The sequence below is a fragment of the Neovison vison genome, chromosome 11, assembly GCF_020171115.1.
Source record: "Neovison vison isolate M4711 chromosome 11, ASM_NN_V1, whole genome shotgun sequence".
NCBI classification, from domain to species: Eukaryota; Metazoa; Chordata; class Mammalia; order Carnivora; family Mustelidae; genus Neogale; species Neogale vison.
In genome coordinates, this window is record NC_058101.1 from 152,291,792 (window position 1) to 152,310,701 (window position 18,910).

The 18,910-nt window shown below is 38.8% G+C and overlaps 1 protein-coding gene across 1 annotated transcript in view; it reads right to left on the reverse strand.

The window, feature by feature from the left end:
* KIF13B (kinesin family member 13B) overlaps nucleotides 1-18,910 on the reverse strand; it is a 199,515-nt gene that overhangs the window by 54,521 nt on the left and 126,084 nt on the right. The window contains exons 22-31 of the mRNA XM_044225037.1: nucleotides 18,122-18,295; nucleotides 15,943-16,100; nucleotides 14,634-14,766; nucleotides 10,013-10,159; nucleotides 9,354-9,383; nucleotides 7,692-7,791; nucleotides 6,123-6,249; nucleotides 5,309-5,364; nucleotides 3,355-3,479; nucleotides 1,933-2,109 (exon numbers count right to left, since the gene is read on the reverse strand). Coding sequence (XP_044080972.1) covers nucleotides 1,933-2,109; nucleotides 3,355-3,479; nucleotides 5,309-5,364; nucleotides 6,123-6,249; nucleotides 7,692-7,791; nucleotides 9,354-9,383; nucleotides 10,013-10,159; nucleotides 14,634-14,766; nucleotides 15,943-16,100; nucleotides 18,122-18,295 — 1,227 coding nt within the window. The remainder of the gene's footprint in view (nucleotides 1-1,932; nucleotides 2,110-3,354; nucleotides 3,480-5,308; nucleotides 5,365-6,122; nucleotides 6,250-7,691; nucleotides 7,792-9,353; nucleotides 9,384-10,012; nucleotides 10,160-14,633; nucleotides 14,767-15,942; nucleotides 16,101-18,121; nucleotides 18,296-18,910) is intronic.

The window sequence follows — 18,910 nt, forward strand, 5'->3', positions numbered from 1 at the left end:
CTGTTTAATAATAATTTCTTTCCTATTCAGTGCTCTTTAGTTACTTTTTTAAAAGACCGTAGCTCTTAGAATGCAAAGAGACCACTGATTTCAGCCCTTCATGAGCCTTGCAATGCAGAGCCACAGCCCACTACACCAGTCAGGGACAGCTAAGGTTCTTTTTTTCCATGGTTCGGGTGGGGAAGGGGGGGTGCTGTTGTTAATTTACCTTTTGTTTTCTTTCTGTATGGAGCTATTGAAGGTGATTAGCATATATGAGCATCATAAGGAATATCAGCGTCATAGGGAAGTCCCCATTCTTGTCATAAAGAAGCAATTTTTAGGACTGAAATATCTGAAACTGGGAGGAAAACTGGCATGCCCTAAAGTACTATCACGTCATTCAGTATCAATCTGATAATATCACGTCATTTCATCCAGGGAAAAAATAGAGGTAAATTCTTGCCGCTATAATAAAAACTTAAAAACAAATTAAAAACAAACAAAAAAGACACCACCACCAGCGGAAGCTTGGGTGACTCCACGATGCATCCTTTCTGTTAAGGATTCAGTGGGGCTGGTGCCGTACCAGGTCATTGCCTGGCAAGCAGAATCTCTAGCTCAGGAATGGCAAATCACTCTTCAAAATGCTCCTCAAGAGCAACTCATCTTTTTCTATCCTTTAAAGACTTCCGAGAAAAGAGAGTTGGAGAAAAGAGCGAACAGGGGACACACCATATACGTCTATAGCTCACCCGATGACCTGGATTTTATTGACGCTGGATTGCCAAGCTAAAGACCTGCAATTTTAACAGCATTACCACCAGTCTTCATTTCAAAGATGGATATCAGTGTGACATTTAGAACTAAAGATTAATTTTTAGGGGTGGAGATTACATCTAGGACTCTGTCAACCGTGACTGTGCTCTTTTAAATGAAAAGATTTCTTTTCATCTGTCCTGGTTTTAGTCAGTGTGTTGAGAAGGCCTCAAAAAGAGTGAGCACAGGCAGTTCAAAGAATCTCTAGAATGAGCCTCCCAAATCCTGTATTTGCAAAGCCAATGGCAGAAATAGTTTATGTTCTTCCCTTGAAACTGTCTACTAAACCCAGTCAGACGGCATGAGGTCCCTCATAATCCAGCTGCAACTGTGTGGACAGCCAGGGCCCCAACCTCTGCGGCACGCCCAGTCACAATGCCTGCCACACTCTGCTGCTCGAGGTCCCAGTCAGCCCTGCCCTGTCCTTCCTCACCCCCTGCACTGAACAGTGTATGTCCTCCTCTGGCACCGTGTCTGTAAAGGAGTGGCCGGCATGCTACCACCCTGGGTCTGATGGCTTCTCGGACTTGTTCGGTGTGAGCGCTCCATGGCTTTGCCCACAGTCTTCCCGCACTCACGAACACCTGCCTTCCCGCACTAAGCCAACAGAGGCGCCATCTATTTATTCAGCTATACACGCCGACGGACACTGGCGGTTTCAAGATGCAGACTAATTCTTACTCGTCTTGCTATCCAAAAGCTCGACAGAGTACACTATCCAAATATTTGAGTCCACAAATTAGCAGAGATGACTGAGAGGGAAGAAAGAAGCACAAAGCAGAGGGTGAGTCCAAGCAACAACTAATCTGCGGAGAACTGTCACGTCTTGTGCGACCCAAAGGTAAAGTCAAAAACCTAGAACTGGGCTTTGACGGGGCATTGGGGCACCCATCTGTGACTCTGTAATAAGAAGGACTCACTGTAATAACTGAACACTATCTAGGAGGAAGTCAGAACAGCAGGGGCCGGGAGTGAAGCAGACCCGATTACACGACAGCAAGGGTTGAGTTGAAGAAAAAAGTGAAACGGTTCACAGAGGCTGTGTGGACAGGAGGCCAGAGCAATCATTCCTGGCCCTGGCCCTAATCAGACCTGTGATTAAAATCAGTTCTTCAACTTGGATTAATGACTCACCTGCCGGCCATGAACATGGACACAAATTCGTTTCCGTAATACCAGCTGCATGTCGGCTGGATGGCTGAGCTGGACTGTCACCCGCACAATCAGATACACGCGCTCATCTGCTGGGGTGCCTTTACTGAGCTGAGGACAGCTGTGCACGGCAGAGTCCCAAGAGGCTTCTGCTCTCACCTGCAGGACCAAAAGAACATACTTTTTTTTGCCCTCTCCTCCTGAACACAAAACACTTCACAAGGAAACATCCTGGCTTGGCTGAAGTTGGACATACTGGTCCCCACTGAAGATCTACTAGAAGTGGCCTGAAAGACTCCGGGATGTGAGGATGTGGCCTCCATCACTCTAGTCTGGGAAGTACAGGGGATAACGTTCTTGGTTGGTGGGATTCCAGATGTTTTTATTTTGCAAAATGCTCAAACATAAAGGAAAGATATGAATTCAGGACAATGAACTCCTGTGTTATCTTCCATCTAGAATCATCAGCTATTAATATTTTGCCACTTCTCCTTTCTCTTTCTTACAATTCATACACATGCAGGATTATTTTTGCTGAACCACTTGCGAGTCAGTTCCAGACCTGTTACTCTACCTGCCTAAATAGATTAACAAGTGTCTTCTAACAGTGAGAATGTCCTCTAAGTTAACTATAGGACAATTATATTCAGGAAATTTAACATCAACACAATACTATGATATAATACAGTCCATATCCAAATCTTTCAACTGTTCCAATCCAGGATCACTAATTGCACTTAGCTGTCATGTCCCTTTAGTCTACTTTGATCTGGAATGGTTCCCCAGCCCTTCTTTATCACCCATGACACTGATAGGACCACTGTTATATAGAACGCATCACAGCTAGCTTTGCCCCCTACTATTGAAGTTTTGCATCTTTTAGGAATACCACTAAGGGATGATGTGCCCTCCAGAGCACCCCATCAGCTTTCCTCGCTTTAACTATTTTTTCACTTTTCCAGTATACTCAAAACTAGAAAGTAAGCCTCTACTGTACACCATCACCCAGATTCAAACATTATCAAGATTTTGCCATACTGCCTTTATCTACTCTTTTTTTCCCCTCTTCTTAAAAAGTCTTTACTAAAGAATTAAAGGAGATCCCAAACGCTGTGTATTTTACCTCTATGTACTTCAGTAGCATTTCCCCAGAGAGGGGACCACTGCTGGCCTGAACTATGAATACTAACAGAGATCCTTTACCAGGAGGGGAACTAATTTGACCATCCACTTCTTCTGGAAGGGGTTCCACTCTTTCTGGAAGTCACAATGAAAGGTTTTCATTTATATTTCTTGAGAAATGTAAGCATTAAAATGATTACACTGCTGACTATTCCAAAAGATGTATGGAAAGGTTAAAGAAACTACTTTTCATATGATTTTCCCTACTTATGTTTTGTTTACCTCTCCATCATACTGTTTTACAATCTGCAGTTCAAAGAACTCATCCTCTTCTTCCCCGGTTAGGGTAGCATCCCATCCACCAGCTTCTGGGTCATCAAGATTATCTTGGGAGCTGAAATCATCAGCTAAAAGCAAGTTCCATTAAATCAGAGATCATTTCAAAGGATAACCCCTACCAGCTAAATTTCAATGTGCTTAGTATTAAAATTCTATTGCCTCAAATTTCATTTGCTTTTGGCTCTAAAATCTCACATGACATGGAAGAGAACCATTAAACAGTTCACAGTTCTTAGAGATGGATAGACTCTCAAAAATTATCTTAACCAATCTCCTACCTTTATGCCTTATTTTACATGGAAGGCAAATGAAGCCAAGATACCCAAGAGATTACTCAAGATCAGCCCATAAATGTTAATGATAGGATTACAACCCAAATTCCCCATCTTTTAGTGCACTGAAGAAATGAGAAGCGAGAGTGATTCCAATTATCTGACCGTTAAGTTCAACAAAAGAATGAATTGGCTACATGAGCCAGAAACTTGGGAGGGTTGCCCCTTGGCCCTTTAGTTATTTAGTTCTAAGTCAGGCCCTCCCAACCCCCTAACCATCTTAAGCTTGTGAGTAGCCATCCAAAGTATCTTTCTAGTATGTGGGCTTATGGGGATCAAGAATGGGCATTAGGCTGCACAAGTTTTTGGTCATGTCTTGGGATGTCCACACAAACAGGTCTTCTATAAGCTTATTGTTTTCCGCTCTTACCTTCCTACACATGTGCACAAGCACGTGCACACACGAGCCCCTCAACTATCTAGGAACCTAACATAAGGACAGTAAGCCCCAGAGTAAGCTTCAGCCTCCAAGGCGCCAGAGAACAACAAGGTAGGCTAGAGAGCTGTGGCAAAACACGGAAACCCTCACAGGTGGACAGACAGCAGAAGTGACTTGAGTATTATTTGCTAACTCTGTGTGCACACAAAATTTTCCATATGTCTAAATAAACCAAGTAGTACAAGATGCTAAATACCTTAGTTATTATAACTCACTTTCAGCTGGGTGGAAACAAACCACTGAGGACATCCAAGCTTGCCTATCTAGGACAGTTCATTATAATACACAGTTTCTCTGAGATGTTTTAGGAATTTAACTGCTGACTTTTACCTTATCCTTAGCTCTTTAATCTACCTTTTCATTTTTATTTTCCTTCCTTGGACAGAATAAATGTAAAATGTAGCCACATCTAAAATATTTTATATGAAGGAGAAAAAAGTCAGAAAAATTGGACAGTTTCTCATAAATAAGCAATGCAGGAATGAGGGCATAAGAATTCAGAGGGGCACCTGGGTGGCTCAGTGGGTTAAGCCTCTGCCTTCGGCTCAGGTCATGACCCCAGGGCCCTGGGACCAAGCCCAGCATTGGGCTCTCTACTCAGTAGGGAGTCTGCTTCCCCCTCTCTCTGCCAAATAAATAGATAAGTAATCTTTAAAACAAACAAACAAAAAAAAAAAATGAACTCACAGAAAAAGTGAGAAATTTATTAGCTAAGGTTAAGAAAACACCAGATAAAAGAAAGCATCCTACATAAGCATCACTAGTTATTAGTCCTTTCCAGAGGAAGTCTTTTCCTAAGAATAAAGAAGACAACACTGAAGTGTAGGGAAACAGCTGCTACTGCTACCTCACATGAAGAGAAGAACAAAGCACACACACAGCCATTACAGATTACCCAGTGAAATGTGCAAACGCCCTGGGATGAAACATACCTACCTCCGCTACAGAAATATTACTCTTACAGATAATTCATTCTTGGTCAAGTGTCAGTGTCCCTCTGCATACGTAACATAGACCCTAACCTTATTCTTACTGAATTGCCTAACTGCAGACTTTGTTAGAATCTAAGTGTTACTCAGACACTAATTTGTCTGAGGTAAGCCTTCAGAAAGCATCACTAACTTACCATTTAAGTCAAGGAATATAACAGGAATGTGTGTTTCCATCCCAGGAACTGGGGTCCTAAAACATAATAAACAAATAGCACCTCAAATAAAGCCGACTTTCTCAGCAGAATGTACTTCGAGACACAGCATTAATCCACACTGAGAAGTATTACAGGTCAAGCCAATAATAACTGTGGGTATCGTGTTTTTGTCATAATTTCAAATCAGAGATGCTCTAAAGACTTACCTGTAAATGCTGCTTCTTTTCACTGGTGCTCTTGTGTATAATTATCATACGTTCTGATCCTAGAATTCAGTCTTATAAGATACAGCTACCTGTTTGTAATTGAAGCTTCCTTGTTTAAAGTTACTTTCTTAAAAAACTATATACTTAAGGGCCCCATATGGCTTAATTTACTATTTTTAATTTCTATAAAGTGGCACAGAACATTTGCTGACAGTACAGTTTAAGCCAGCACAAAACCAAAAACTCCTGGAGATGCAATTTTATTATGACCAAATGGTCTTTTAAGGGAATGACCCAAGTAATTAACATATTAACTTTTCTTTTTTAATGCTAAGTGCAGTGGTATTAAATATTGATTTAGATTCTCAGAATTCTTAATTACTTGGGCCAATAACAATATTATTTAATAAAACAGTTTTAAGCCATAGTTACTCCAACTCATGAAAATAATTTAACACTTCCTCTAATTCAAACTTTTCTCCCTATGCTGAGTCTTCCATTAGTTGAAACAGAGGCAAAACTGATATGGAGAGTGGGCGGCTCAGTGAGCATCTGAAATGTCTCAAGACATGTGGCAGCGTTCATACCATTCTGCTGGGGCCCCTGGAATGCCACTGCCAGCAGAGGGGACCATGACTGCATTTCGCTCCTCAGTCAGAGTCAGCCTCATCTCTAGAAGTTGGGCTTCACGGTCAGCATCATCCTCTGTTTTATCTAGAACATCAAGAATGAAGATCAAATACAGACTTCTCACTTGATTTACACTTTCATCCTGCATATCAATAGGATTTGACCGTATTCAGGTACTGGTTGATGAGGGTTCACTGAAAACTTACTACTTCCCTAATTAGTAATAAAAAAAAATCACAGTAAGAAATGAACTGTTGGTGGGAATGCAAGTTGGTGCAGCCTCTTTGGAGAACAGTGTGGAGATTCCTCAAGAAATTAAAAATAGAGCTTCCCTATGACCCTGCAATTGCACTCCTGGGTATTTACCCCAAAGATACAGATGTCATGAAAAGAAGGGCCATCTGTACCCCAATGTTTATAGCAGCAATGGCCACAGTCGCCAAACTATGGAAAGAACCAAGATGCCCTTCAACGGATGAATGGATAAGGAAGATGTGGTCCATATACACTATGGAGTATTATGCCTCCATCAGAAAGGATGAATACCCAACTTTTGTAGCAACATGGACGGGACTGGAAGAGATTATGCTGAGTGAAATAAGTCAAGCAGAGAGAGTCAATTATCATATGGTTTCACTTATTTGTGGAGCATAACAAATAGCATGGAGGACAAGGGGCGTTAGAGAGGAGTAGGGAATTTGGGTAAATTGGAAGGGGAGGTGAACCATGAGAGACTATGGACTCTGAAAAACAGTCTGAGGGGTTTGAAGTGGCGGGGGGGTGGGAGGTTGGGGTACCAGATGATGGGTATTATAGAGGGCACGGCTTGCATGGAGCACTGGGTGTGGTGAAAAAATAATGAATACTGTTTTTCTGAAAATAAATAAATTGGGAAAAAAAAAAAAAGAAATGAACTATAAGCTAAAGAGCTGGTGTACTCTTACAGAAAGGCCATCTTTGGCTCATGGAAGGCCACCATGGGCCAGCACATGAATAATTTCTTCCAGAATTAGGGGCGCCTGGGTGGCTCAGTGGGTTAAGCCGCTGCCTTCGGCTCAGGTCATGATCTTGGGGTCCCGGGATCGAGTCCCACATCAGGCTCTCTGCTCGGCAGGGAGCCTGCTTCCTCCTCTCTCTCTCTGCCTGCCTCTCTGCCTACTTGTGATCTCTGTCTGTCAAATAAATAAATAAAATCCTTAAAAAAAATAATAATTTCTTCCAGAATTAGAGCATTCAGGTGCTTTTGGATAAGAAATCAAGAACGTTAGCATCCTCCTTAATTTATTTTTGAAGGACAATGTTTACATATTTTATTTTCTCTTTGTTGGGGATGGGGGGAAACTTACAGAAAGACATCATTACAGTTAAATAAATGTTGTTCTGAAAGGATATGACACTAATAAGTAACATTCCTATACGCATTACTGATGTGTCCATCTACTTCTAATTTATATGGCTGCAAATGAAATTAATTGTGCACAGATTTGGTGTGTGGGGGGAGGATATATTCAACTTGCTTTTCTTACCATGTTTACTGACAAGCTTCTGCAGTTGTTGATCTAAGTATTCCTGACGTTTTGTTAATGCATTTAGCCATTTTCTACGTAGTCTCTCTAAATCCCGATCCTGGAAGAAAGCAGGGGAAATTATGGCAGATATAATGTCAAGACAAGATATTTGAAACCAATGCTTCCATCTACCTTACTCTAAGGCTTTAAAAATGTGAAGTACTATATATCAATCTGTTTATTACCACTACTAGTTGACTCTAATCATTATTCAGAACAGGAAACTCCAAAAATCAAAGCACTGCTGTTACTGGAAAAAGACAGCTTCTGAAAGGGCATTCTCTGATATCTAGAACCAGTTTTATTTCTATCGGTTCAAGAGGCAGAACTCCAAGTAACTAAGATCTACAATGTCCCTCTGCTAGATAAATATCAGAAATACTTGGGCACCTGGCTGGCTATCAGGAAAGCATATGACTTTTGACCTCGGGGTCATGAGTTTGAGCCCTGCACAGAATGTAGATATCACCAAAAAAAAAAAAAAAAAAATTAAACCTAAAAAAAAAAAATCACAAATACTACTCAATGATCTTCAATTCTATATCTGTGGGAACCATCATAAGAATTCCTCAAACTTCTTACCTTGTTTCAGCCTTCAACATGTTTCACTAGTCTCTACAAACAGCATGTAAATGCTTCTCTCCCTTGTTTCTTGTGGGGGGATATTTGGAGCAGAGAGGGGGCGTTATCACCAGACTAAGAACTCTACCAGTCAACACCCGACTGTATACCAATCTTGCCTCATTTCCTTTCATAATAAAGTTAACAAGACTGGGTAGATCAGTGGAATGCTGAGGATACAGTGTGTATCTGGATTTCACTAAAGCACTTAACCAAATAGCTCATGACGTTCTTGTAGACAAGATGGAGAAATGTGCAATGAATCTACTTGAATGAAATCATAAATGACTAAAATATCACATCCAAAGAACAATGATTAATGGAATAATGTCAGCTTAAAAGAAGTCTCTATTGTTGTGCCATAGGACTCTGTATTTAACCCTATCTGATCCAATATTTTTATCAGTCACTTATAGGAAGGCAGACATTTTTATCAAATTATAATGATGCAAAACCAGGAGAGTGACTACACTGGATGACATAATCAGGATCCAAAGAGCTCTGACAGTCCTAAACAATGACTAGCAAGACTAACAAGATAGAACTTGACAGACATAAACAAAATCTTGCAGGAGATAAGGAAGAGGGGTGGCGGGCAAAACCAAACCTGTGTGACTCTTCGAAGTGGGAAAGGAAGACCTGGTTTAGAAGATGGAAAATACCTAACCAGTGTTGTATAACTGAGGCTCATTATGAGATAGCTCTTACAGGGGAAAGTGTGGGTGACTCCACTCAAGGAGAGAAAGAGTGCAAGAATAAGGATCTGGAGAAATGGATCTGTAGGAAACTTAGATGCAGAGCTCCAGGTTTGGAAAAGGGTAACTGTCCAAATGATTTCCTACACTGAAGTCTACGAAACTTGTTTTAATTTGAGAAAAAGCAGTATTTGATTCAAAATTAACTGTGTAGCTATTAAATAACAGTATGACAAGGCTCAGGAATGCGTGATTCAACACAGGAATCAAGCACATTTGATGAGGCCAACAGGTACTTCCTTACCTGGTAGCTGTCCATGTCCTCCTCTTCCTCCTAAAAGAAAAAAATGTAAACTAAAACAATCATGTTTCCAGGAGTCAGGCTATGCTCAACAACCAGAATCTTTTCCCATACTTTATATTTTCTAATTTAGTGAATATACTATTTTATTTCCCACCTATGCTCACCCTACTCTCGGTTTTTTATAGTTTTCAGGAAGTTGGAGTCAAACCTTAAGATTCTCACAGGAAAGTGAAGAACACTCCTTTGACCTTTTCAGGAACCAGTACAATACTTTCCCTGCTGGGTTTATAGTCCCACTCCCCAGGAGAAATCAAACACCTGCTGGCAAACAGTCTTTACAAGCCAGCAGGGGGTTTCTGCAGAGGGGGTGGGTGATAGAGGAAGTTAATCACTAGTAGACAACTGAGGAATTTCTAGAGACTTCAATGTCTTAACCCTCAGTCTGCCATTTACCAGGGCAAAACCAACAGTCTGGTGCAAGTGCAGCGATTCCATGCTAATGCAATATAGTAAAAAAAAAAAAAAAAAAAGAAATAAAAGAAAAACAAAAGAAAAAACTGAAAGAATTGTTCATAGAAGGCAGTTTTCTGGCAGGTTCCAAAAGACACTCTTATCTTGTTAGGTCTTTCAGCAAGAACATAACTGGCACAGAAACTTACATGAAAGGTCTCATGAGTCTTGGGGGATCTCAGTGTTCTAACTTTTACACATCCAATGCCAACAGACAATATACATTCTTCCATCAATGGTAAAGTCCCAGATTCCTGCACAGACTTCACTTCCACTTGGACTCGCCGGGACTGTCCCTGTAACACAGATATTTTGCTTAAACATCAGTTTAATTTCTAAAAATTTGGTTTAGAGAGACCCCTACAGGCTGATGTTGAGAAAGCATTTAACTCTGAAGACACTGTTTCACCATATATTAAAAACTAAGCAGTAAACTACCAATTGAAAAAGTAATCAGGAAAAATAATTTACCTTTTCAACAAATAGAAAGACATGGAATATTTATGGCTTGCATACTTTTTCAATAAAAAGAAACATTAAGAGAAAACATTCTAACAAAGAAAATGCAAAAAAGAAAAGGACAATAAAAACTGTTAAACTCACTTATAAATACAATACATCTTTATTTTCACTTACTAAACTAGCAATTATCTTTTAAAAAGGTAATTTCTGATAGTGCCCATAGTTTATAAATCAGGCGATTATATACACTGTTGCTGGGAATATAAACTGGTAAAGCTTTCTGCAAGGCAATCTGCCTTAAAAATATAAGGATCCCTTGACCAGCAATTCAACTTTCTAGGAATCTGTTCTCAGTAAATAATCATGTATTGTATAAGGAATCCTAAAGCAATATATGTTACAAATAACAAAAAACCAGACGCAAATAAATATATAATATTAAAACTATTCAAACTGTGTGTATATAATAAAATATTAGTCATTAAAATATTGCTGGAAGAAAACATATGTGATATATTAAGTTAAAAAGTATGGTTGGGGCATCTGGGTGGCTCAGTTGGTTAAGCGTCCAATTCTTGATTTCATGATCTCTGAGTCATGAGACAAAGTCCTGCATGGGGCTCAAAACTGGCTAGGGAGCCTGCTTTAAGATTCTCTCTTTTCCTCTCTTAAAAAAAAAAAAAAAGCATATGGTAAACAATGTTAACCAGACCCTAAAAAAAAAAAAAAAAAAAAAAGAGAGAGAGAGAGAGATTACCAAACCCAATAATATAGAATAATATAGTATGATCTACTTTTAAAAATAAGCTGTCAGAAATAAAAATGATGACCACTACCCTGGATTCACCACTCTAATCCCAAATAATTTAAAACCGGGCTGCAAAACAAAAAATTGAGCAGAGAGAAGCTGTTCCGTCTTACATAAACTTTCATAATAAACACAATGTGACCCTCTATGTTTATAATGAAGTAGTATTTTACAAGAAGATCCTCCATATTCCCAAAATACTGACCTCAAAGTCAGTTTATGAATTTCAGGGATTTAAAACAGAATTTGAACAATGGAATCTGCATGTATAACTTTAAATCAGTTACTCTTCCCCTCTTCCATCAGATTTTAATTCCCAAGAGCTTCATGTTATCAGGGAAATCAATTTAGGCAATGATTAATCAGAAGACTAGATTTGAAGAGATGGGTTACAGATGTTTTTGATTTAGTATTTTCCAAGGATTATGTGTCCGGTATCTTGTGGAAAGAGTACCTCAGAAAACATTTTAATTTAAAATAGTTCAGTCATTTAAATTAGCTACAGTTTTGTTTGTTTACTTTGTTTGAAACAAAAAGTAACCTACTCTGTGTGTGGGGCCACACTGGGAGGGTGAGTCTGAGGCACTATAGGGGGAGGGCTCAAGGTTGGCACAGAAAGAAAAAGGAGGGAAAGATCCAGAACAGCTACTGTCCCACAGAAAAGCTTTTAAACAGTATACTTAAACTCACAGGTTGAACTTCCTGTAACTGCTAATATTTGAGCATTTTTAAACTACAAAACAGGCAATTTCATATGGCGTACATAGTAAGTTCTCCTCTGCTGTTTTACTGTTCAAGAACAGTAGGTTCTAGTTTTGAAATATTTTAATTCAAATGAGCCTACCATCCAAGTCCTTCTATCAACAAGCCACACGTGCTTCTATAACCTCCTCTTTTACTGCTTTCCAGGTCTTCCTACATGTTACTTTCTCCCCAAATTTACCTAATTCCAACCATTGTGTCTTTATTCTTGCTGTTTATGTATGAAAAAAAGCCTTTGCACTACTGATTCAGCATCCACGTCAAGACCAACACCCTTCAAAAAAAAGAACCTTTCCTGATGAACTCAAGTCATCTTTGAACACTTTTAGTAAAGGTTGTCAGAAATAGGACAAATACTTATATATTCTATTTATACTAAACCATAGAGAATTATCTGGTCTTGCCTTCCAGGGAACAAATTTCTGAGGCATCCAAAAAAGAAATATATATAGCTTTAACAGATGTTCAGAAAAAGATGTTCTTCACACCCTTAAGAATCCCATTTTATGTATATATCTGATGCTATAGTTTAAACTAATTTCCTTTTCCTTTCAGTTCTTTGCCCATACATGAATGAATTTGCTAAAACCCACTTGCTGGGGTCAGAGAACAAATGCTGATCAGCTTTCCCCTTCTGAAACATTCAGAACTTAAACATTTAAGTAAACTTTCTTTTTCCTTTAACCTTTTCTCATATTCTGCTTTGAATGATTTCAACATTCATTTTCAAGACTATTCTAATATCTTCCCATTGTTCTAAAGTATAGAAATTACCATGGTATATAATATTCTACTAAATTTTGAATTGATGTAATGTACAGTAAAAAAGAGTACTTCTGGGCACCTGGGTGGCTCAGTGGGTTAAGCCACTGCCTTCAGCTCAGGTCATGATCTCAGGGTCCTGAGATGCAGTCCCACATCGGGCTCTCTGCTCAGCAGGGAGCCTGCTTTTCTCTCTCTCTCGCTCTCTCTCGCTCTCTCTGCCTGCCTGCCTACTTGTGATCTCTCTCTGTCAAATAAATAAATAAAATCTCTAAAAAAAAAAAAAGAGTATTTCCAAATCTCCCATGTAAATTCTACTAAGATATTTTCTCTTTAGCTGGAAGCAGAAACGCTTTACAGATTATAATCCACTTGGGGGTAAGTGACAATTCCTACCTATTTCTCTGCTACACTGATTCCTGGCAGGCATTCATATCTACTTAGCTGCATTTATTTAATACCTCCTGCAGTATCACAGAAAGATATTTGGTCTTTGTCCTCAGGTCCTGGCAGAGAGCTCCTGAATCTCTCAGAACTTCCTGAGCGATAATGATTATAAGTGTATCTTTTAATGATGCAACTTTAAATCTGGCAGTTCTTGGTAGGCCCCCAGGTAGCTTTAGGAAGGGGGCTGGTAGCAAAAAACAAACAAACAAAAAAAAAAAAAACAAGCCTTCACTGGAAGTTTGTAACTGTCAGCCCCCTCCCCCAAAAACCTCTGTGCAGAGCAGAGAAGGTATGGAGATCAAGCTAATCACCCATGGCCAAGCTTTATGCCTGCATAATGAACATCCATAAAAGCCTACAAACAATGAGGTTCAGTGAGCTTCCTGGCTGGGGACAAATCAAGATGGTGGGAGGGTGGCACACCCTGAGAGGACATGAACGCTCCTTATACCTCTTCCCAGACTTTGTCCCAAGCATCTCTTCCATTGGGCTATTCCTGAGTAGTATCCTTTATTTAAAAAGACTAGAAACAGTAAGTAAAGGGGAGGAGAGCTGGGCAAACCCCTGACTTTGTAGCCACGTTGAATAGAACTGAGGACCAGATACTTGCAACTGGCATCTGCAGTGAGGGCAATCTTGTGCTTAAGTCTGAGCCTCACACCTGTGGCGTCTGACACAAAACCGAACTGCATTGTGGGACACCCCATTGGCACCTGCAGAGAATCAGACAAATGGCTGGTGTGGGAGGAAAAGAACCCTTTCACCTTCCAAGTACCAAGTACTGTGCTTCACATACAGTATCTCTAAATCTCATACTAGTTCTACAAAGTAGGTATTATTATCACACTTCTACTTTATACCTAAGAGAAGGTTCTGAGAGGTTATGGAACTTGCTCACAGATTTAGGGCTACGCGGTGGGAGACCAGAACTGAACCCTAGCACGTTACTAGCCTGTGAAGTGCTCGTTCTTTCTGCCATGTCACACTGCTACTCCTTGTATTCAGAAATATTCTAATGTAACAATGCATCATACGTTTCTATTGTCTCCTGCAATTCAATTCTAAGTCATTATTTAAAGTTTATCTTTTTGCTTATTCAAAGTTGAGAAGCTGGTTTTAAAATATTACAATTAACAATTTTTTTTAAAAAGATTTTATTTATTTATTTGACAGAGATCACAAGTAGGCAGAGAGGCAGGCAGAGAGAGAGGGGGAAGCAGGCTCTCTGCTGAGCAGAGAGCCCAATGCGGGGCTTGATCCCAAGACCTGAGATCATGACCTGAGCAGAAGGCAGAGGTTCAATCCACTGAGCTACGCACCCAGGTGCCCCTTTAATTAGCATATTTTTTTAAATGAAAGGAAATAGATATGTAATAGGAGACAATTTTAATAAAAGGATGGACTTGGAGAGTCTAGATTTCATTATCACCAATCAGATATTTCTGCAAACAGGAATCCAGTATTAAGCTTTACAGTGCCAAAGAATTTAGTATTATCATTCAGAATGATAACTTGAACAATTTTGTTACCTGCCGGAGTTGAAAGATTCCTCCTGTTGGCACATCCTTTGCAGAAATTACTTCTACAGGGCAGTATTCGCCATTCTCATTCTGTTCCAAGATTTGGACCCAGAACTCCACTTTTCTGGTAACTTCACTCCACCTAGGAAATAGTTAAAGTTCTTGGAAAATCACACATTTCTATTTCAATACAGGCAGCTTATGATCCTTCACATGGAAACTAACAATGATAATGACCTCCAAACAGAATAATTCAGTAGAATAACCTGTAGTTCAATGAGTAATATACAAATATATACTAGCAAATATAATTAAACCAAAATTAAACAAATTTAACATCAGAACTAGAAATGGTTCCTTCAGTTTGTTCAAAAAGGTATGATAATTACAAATCTATTTCAAAGTGGTTACTCAAAAATCTAAATATGGTAATCAGAGGTCCAGAAGAAAGTACAATGATTATCTTCACATAGATAAAGGTAGTGATATATATGCTCAATTTAGTAACTTGAAAAGAATCTTTGCTCAGATTAATAACAGAATCAAGGAAAAAAACTTCAATTCTAGTTAAGGATTTGCTGAAACATTCTAAACCCAAAACAAGAAAAAAAAAAGAAAATCTGGATCTCTTTTATGATAAGATGGAAAGCACGAATACCCCCTTTCAGCCATTAGATTTTAACATTCTTTTAAAAATCCTGGTACAAATACCTGCCCCTTTCCATGACTGATGGCATTTCAAAAGAACACTGCACTAAAGACAACATAAGTAAAACCTGAATTCTAGAGTATATCTTGATCCATTCTTCCTACAGTTGATTAACTAGAAGTAATTCAGAATAAGCAACTATTCTCCAAAAATTCATTCACTCTTGGGACGCCTGGGTGGCTCAGTTGGTTAAGCAGCTGCCTTCGGCTCGGGTCATGATCCCAGCGTCCTGGGATCGAGTCCCACATCGGGCTCCTTGCTTGGCGCGGAGCCTGCTTCTCCCTCTGCCTCTGCCTGCCACTCTGTCTGCCTGTGCTCGCTCTCGCTTCTCTCTCTATGACAAATAAATAAATAAAATCTTTAAAAAAAAAAAAAAATTCATTCACTCTTTATTCTTAACTAACTCCACATTTATTATCTCTTCCGTCACTCTTCAAAGTTCACTCCTGTAAGGAAGTTTAAATGTGCTATAAATACCCTGGAAACAATAGCATCTATCCCTGGAATACTGGTAATGCTCAGGAAAAAGCTATCTTTATAAATGGCAGTATTAATCTCTAGCAAGTCTTCAAAATTATAAACGGAATCAGAAGGATACCCAAAATTCACCTGTCTCGAAGACTGCGTGTTTTTGCTTGGATAATTCCCAAATCCCACAGGGCTGGGTTTTTCCGAGGATCATTCATCTTATGGCCATATACTTCAATTGCCAATGCCCCTTCTGAAAGATGTTCAATGAAGTCTTCAGTAATGTTAACAGAAAACTCCTGAAAGAAAATAATTACAGAGGAGGAAGTACTTTCTGGTAACCTTATGATCACTTATATCCACTGCCATACACCCACTTCATGGAGAAAAGAAATGAAAAAAAATGTTTTATTATAGAACAGAACTGTCATCTAATGTGCATAATGAATGCTCAGATGGTCTGACGTTCTTGACTTCAAACATAATTATAAATCTGATTTTTTAAAAATATTTTTCACCTTGAAAATCTATTTTGAAGGACCAGCATTATATTCTGTTTTCTTAGCAAAATTTAGGAAGCTATTTTTAAAGTACTAATAATTATATTAAGAATTTCAACAATGATCTACAATGTCTTGATATAAAAGTTATTAGATGCAGTATGGTAGCAATGCGTTAGGGTAACAATTTTTCCTAACTTTTAGGAAGTTAATTTTATCTCTAATAACAGGAGAGTAAGGAAATAAATAATGATCATCAGTGCAAATAAAATCACCTAATTTTTAAAAATTCTCCCAATCTGTCCATTTTTACAAGATATATATGATAGCATTTTACAGTAATTACTAAGCTCTAAAACAGTTGATTGTAAAAAGTTAGAGAACCTATATTTCTCTTTCACTATCACTCTCTCTCTCAATCTTTAACACACTAAAGGTATTTCTATGTTTTAAATAGATTAGAAAGAGACCACTCCCTTGAAAACAATGAGATGGATTAATTGTGGTACAGTTAAGAAAAAAAAAAAAAAACAGGGCGCCTGGGTGGCTCAGTGGGTTAAGCCGCTGCCTTCGGCTCAGGTCATGGTCTCAGGGTCCTGGGATCGAGTCCCGCATCGGGCTCTCTGCTCAGCAGGGAGCTGCTTCCCTCTCTCTCTCTCTCTGCCTGCCTCTCCGACTACTTGTGATTTCTCTCTGTCAAATAAATAAATAAAATCTTTAAAAAAAAAAAAAAGAAAAAAGAAAAAAAAAAACAATCAAGAGTCTGACTAGCCATGGGTTAATTGATTCCTCTGTACCAGCTGCTTCTGCTGAAACAAAAAAATACCATTATCAAATACAACCGTGATAAAGATCAAATGAAAGAATATCATAAAGTGCTTAGCAGAGCATTAGGTATTCGATAAAGTTCATTCTCGTCTCTTTTCTATCTTCACTTTCTCTAAATACCAGTTTCTTAAACTTTTTAGATGACAATTTCTCCAGTAGTCTAATACAAAACATGGGTTCCTTTGAGAAGGGTATATAGAGTTGACCCTTAAACAATGTTGGAATAATAGGCACCAAACCCCTGTGCAGTCAAAAATCCACACATTACTTATGACTCCCCCAAAATGTAATTACTAATAGCCTACTGTTGACCAGAAAGCCTTCCCAATAACATAAACAGTTGATTAACACGTATTTTGTATGTTATGTATATTATATACCACATTCTTACAATAAAGTAAGCTCGGGAAAAGAAAATGTTATTAAGAAAACTAAAAGTGGGGGCGGGGGTTGCCTGGGTGGCTCAGTTAAGTTAAGCATCCAACCCTTGATTTTGGCTCAGGTCATGATCTCAGGGTCATGAGTCTGAGCCCCACATAAGGCTCCACACTCTGCATGGACCCTGCTTGATTCTCTCTTCCTCTGCCCCTTCCCACCCCAAAATTAATTAATTAAAAGTAAGTAAAACATTAAAAATTAAAAAAAGAAAACCAAAAGGAAGAGGAAACACATTTACAACCTGTGTTGGGCAAGGGTCAGCTGTATCCATATTCACACAAAAGTAAATTTTGACTGTGGAGGAAGAGTTAAAAGCACTGACACTTTAGCGTCTGTCACCCAGCTTTACCGAGATATAACTGACATATAACACTGTGTTAATTTAAGGTATATAATGTATTGATGACATTTCGGTTTCTGACTCCAACTACACTCTAAGAAACTCTGATACAAGATATATATTGATATCAAATTAGTAACAAAATAATGCTCACTTAACAGTTTTGTTTTTACCTAGTAATCAAATGCTGGCCCAGTCTGGAAAACAAACTTACATTGCAATGATCAAAGACAACCATGCACTGAGGCTCCTTGCTGACAGGAGAGGAGGAAGAGGTATCAACTTCAGGTGCAACAATTACTGGCTCCTGTTGATCCCAAAAGTTGTACTTGCAGAACACAAAGTGGGACAGATGCTGTGGCAACCCAGTGGCTTGGAGTATTTTAACCTGAAGGAAAGGGAAGTCTCTGTTTTTAACTCAGAAAAGGTACAAGTATCTTGAGTCAGATAATGGGTCCCAGTCTTGACTGTGTCACTACTGGTTTTTGTTGACCAAATCCCCTTCACTCTGGGGCTGTATTTCTTCATCTGGGAAATGGTGACAACAACTGTCATATTTAGTGAGACATTGACAGAGGGTAAAATGACCTTGACTATAAACTTGGATGTTTTCAAACATTTACAGGCCAATTCTAGTTTTTTATAACATCATCATCATCATCATCATCATCATCATATAATAATAATAAACTCAGAAAAGGGAAGTTCTCAACTATCAATACCAATCAATGATATGAATTTGGCTAACTATGGATATATCCCAAAAACATAAGATTGCTAAGAATGATGAATGAAGAATGAAATCAGCATATGTGCCAATAGGGAATATTCAGTAAAGAGCAAAAAACCATTTATTTGATATTCTGAAGGCTAGAAAAGAATAAGATTCTAAGTAGAAAGTTATATACTACTAGAGGATTTTTTGTTAAATTTTAAAGGCATCCGGATATACTCTGAAGATCAAAAGGGATGAAGGGAAGGGGATTAAAGATGGTGAACGCTG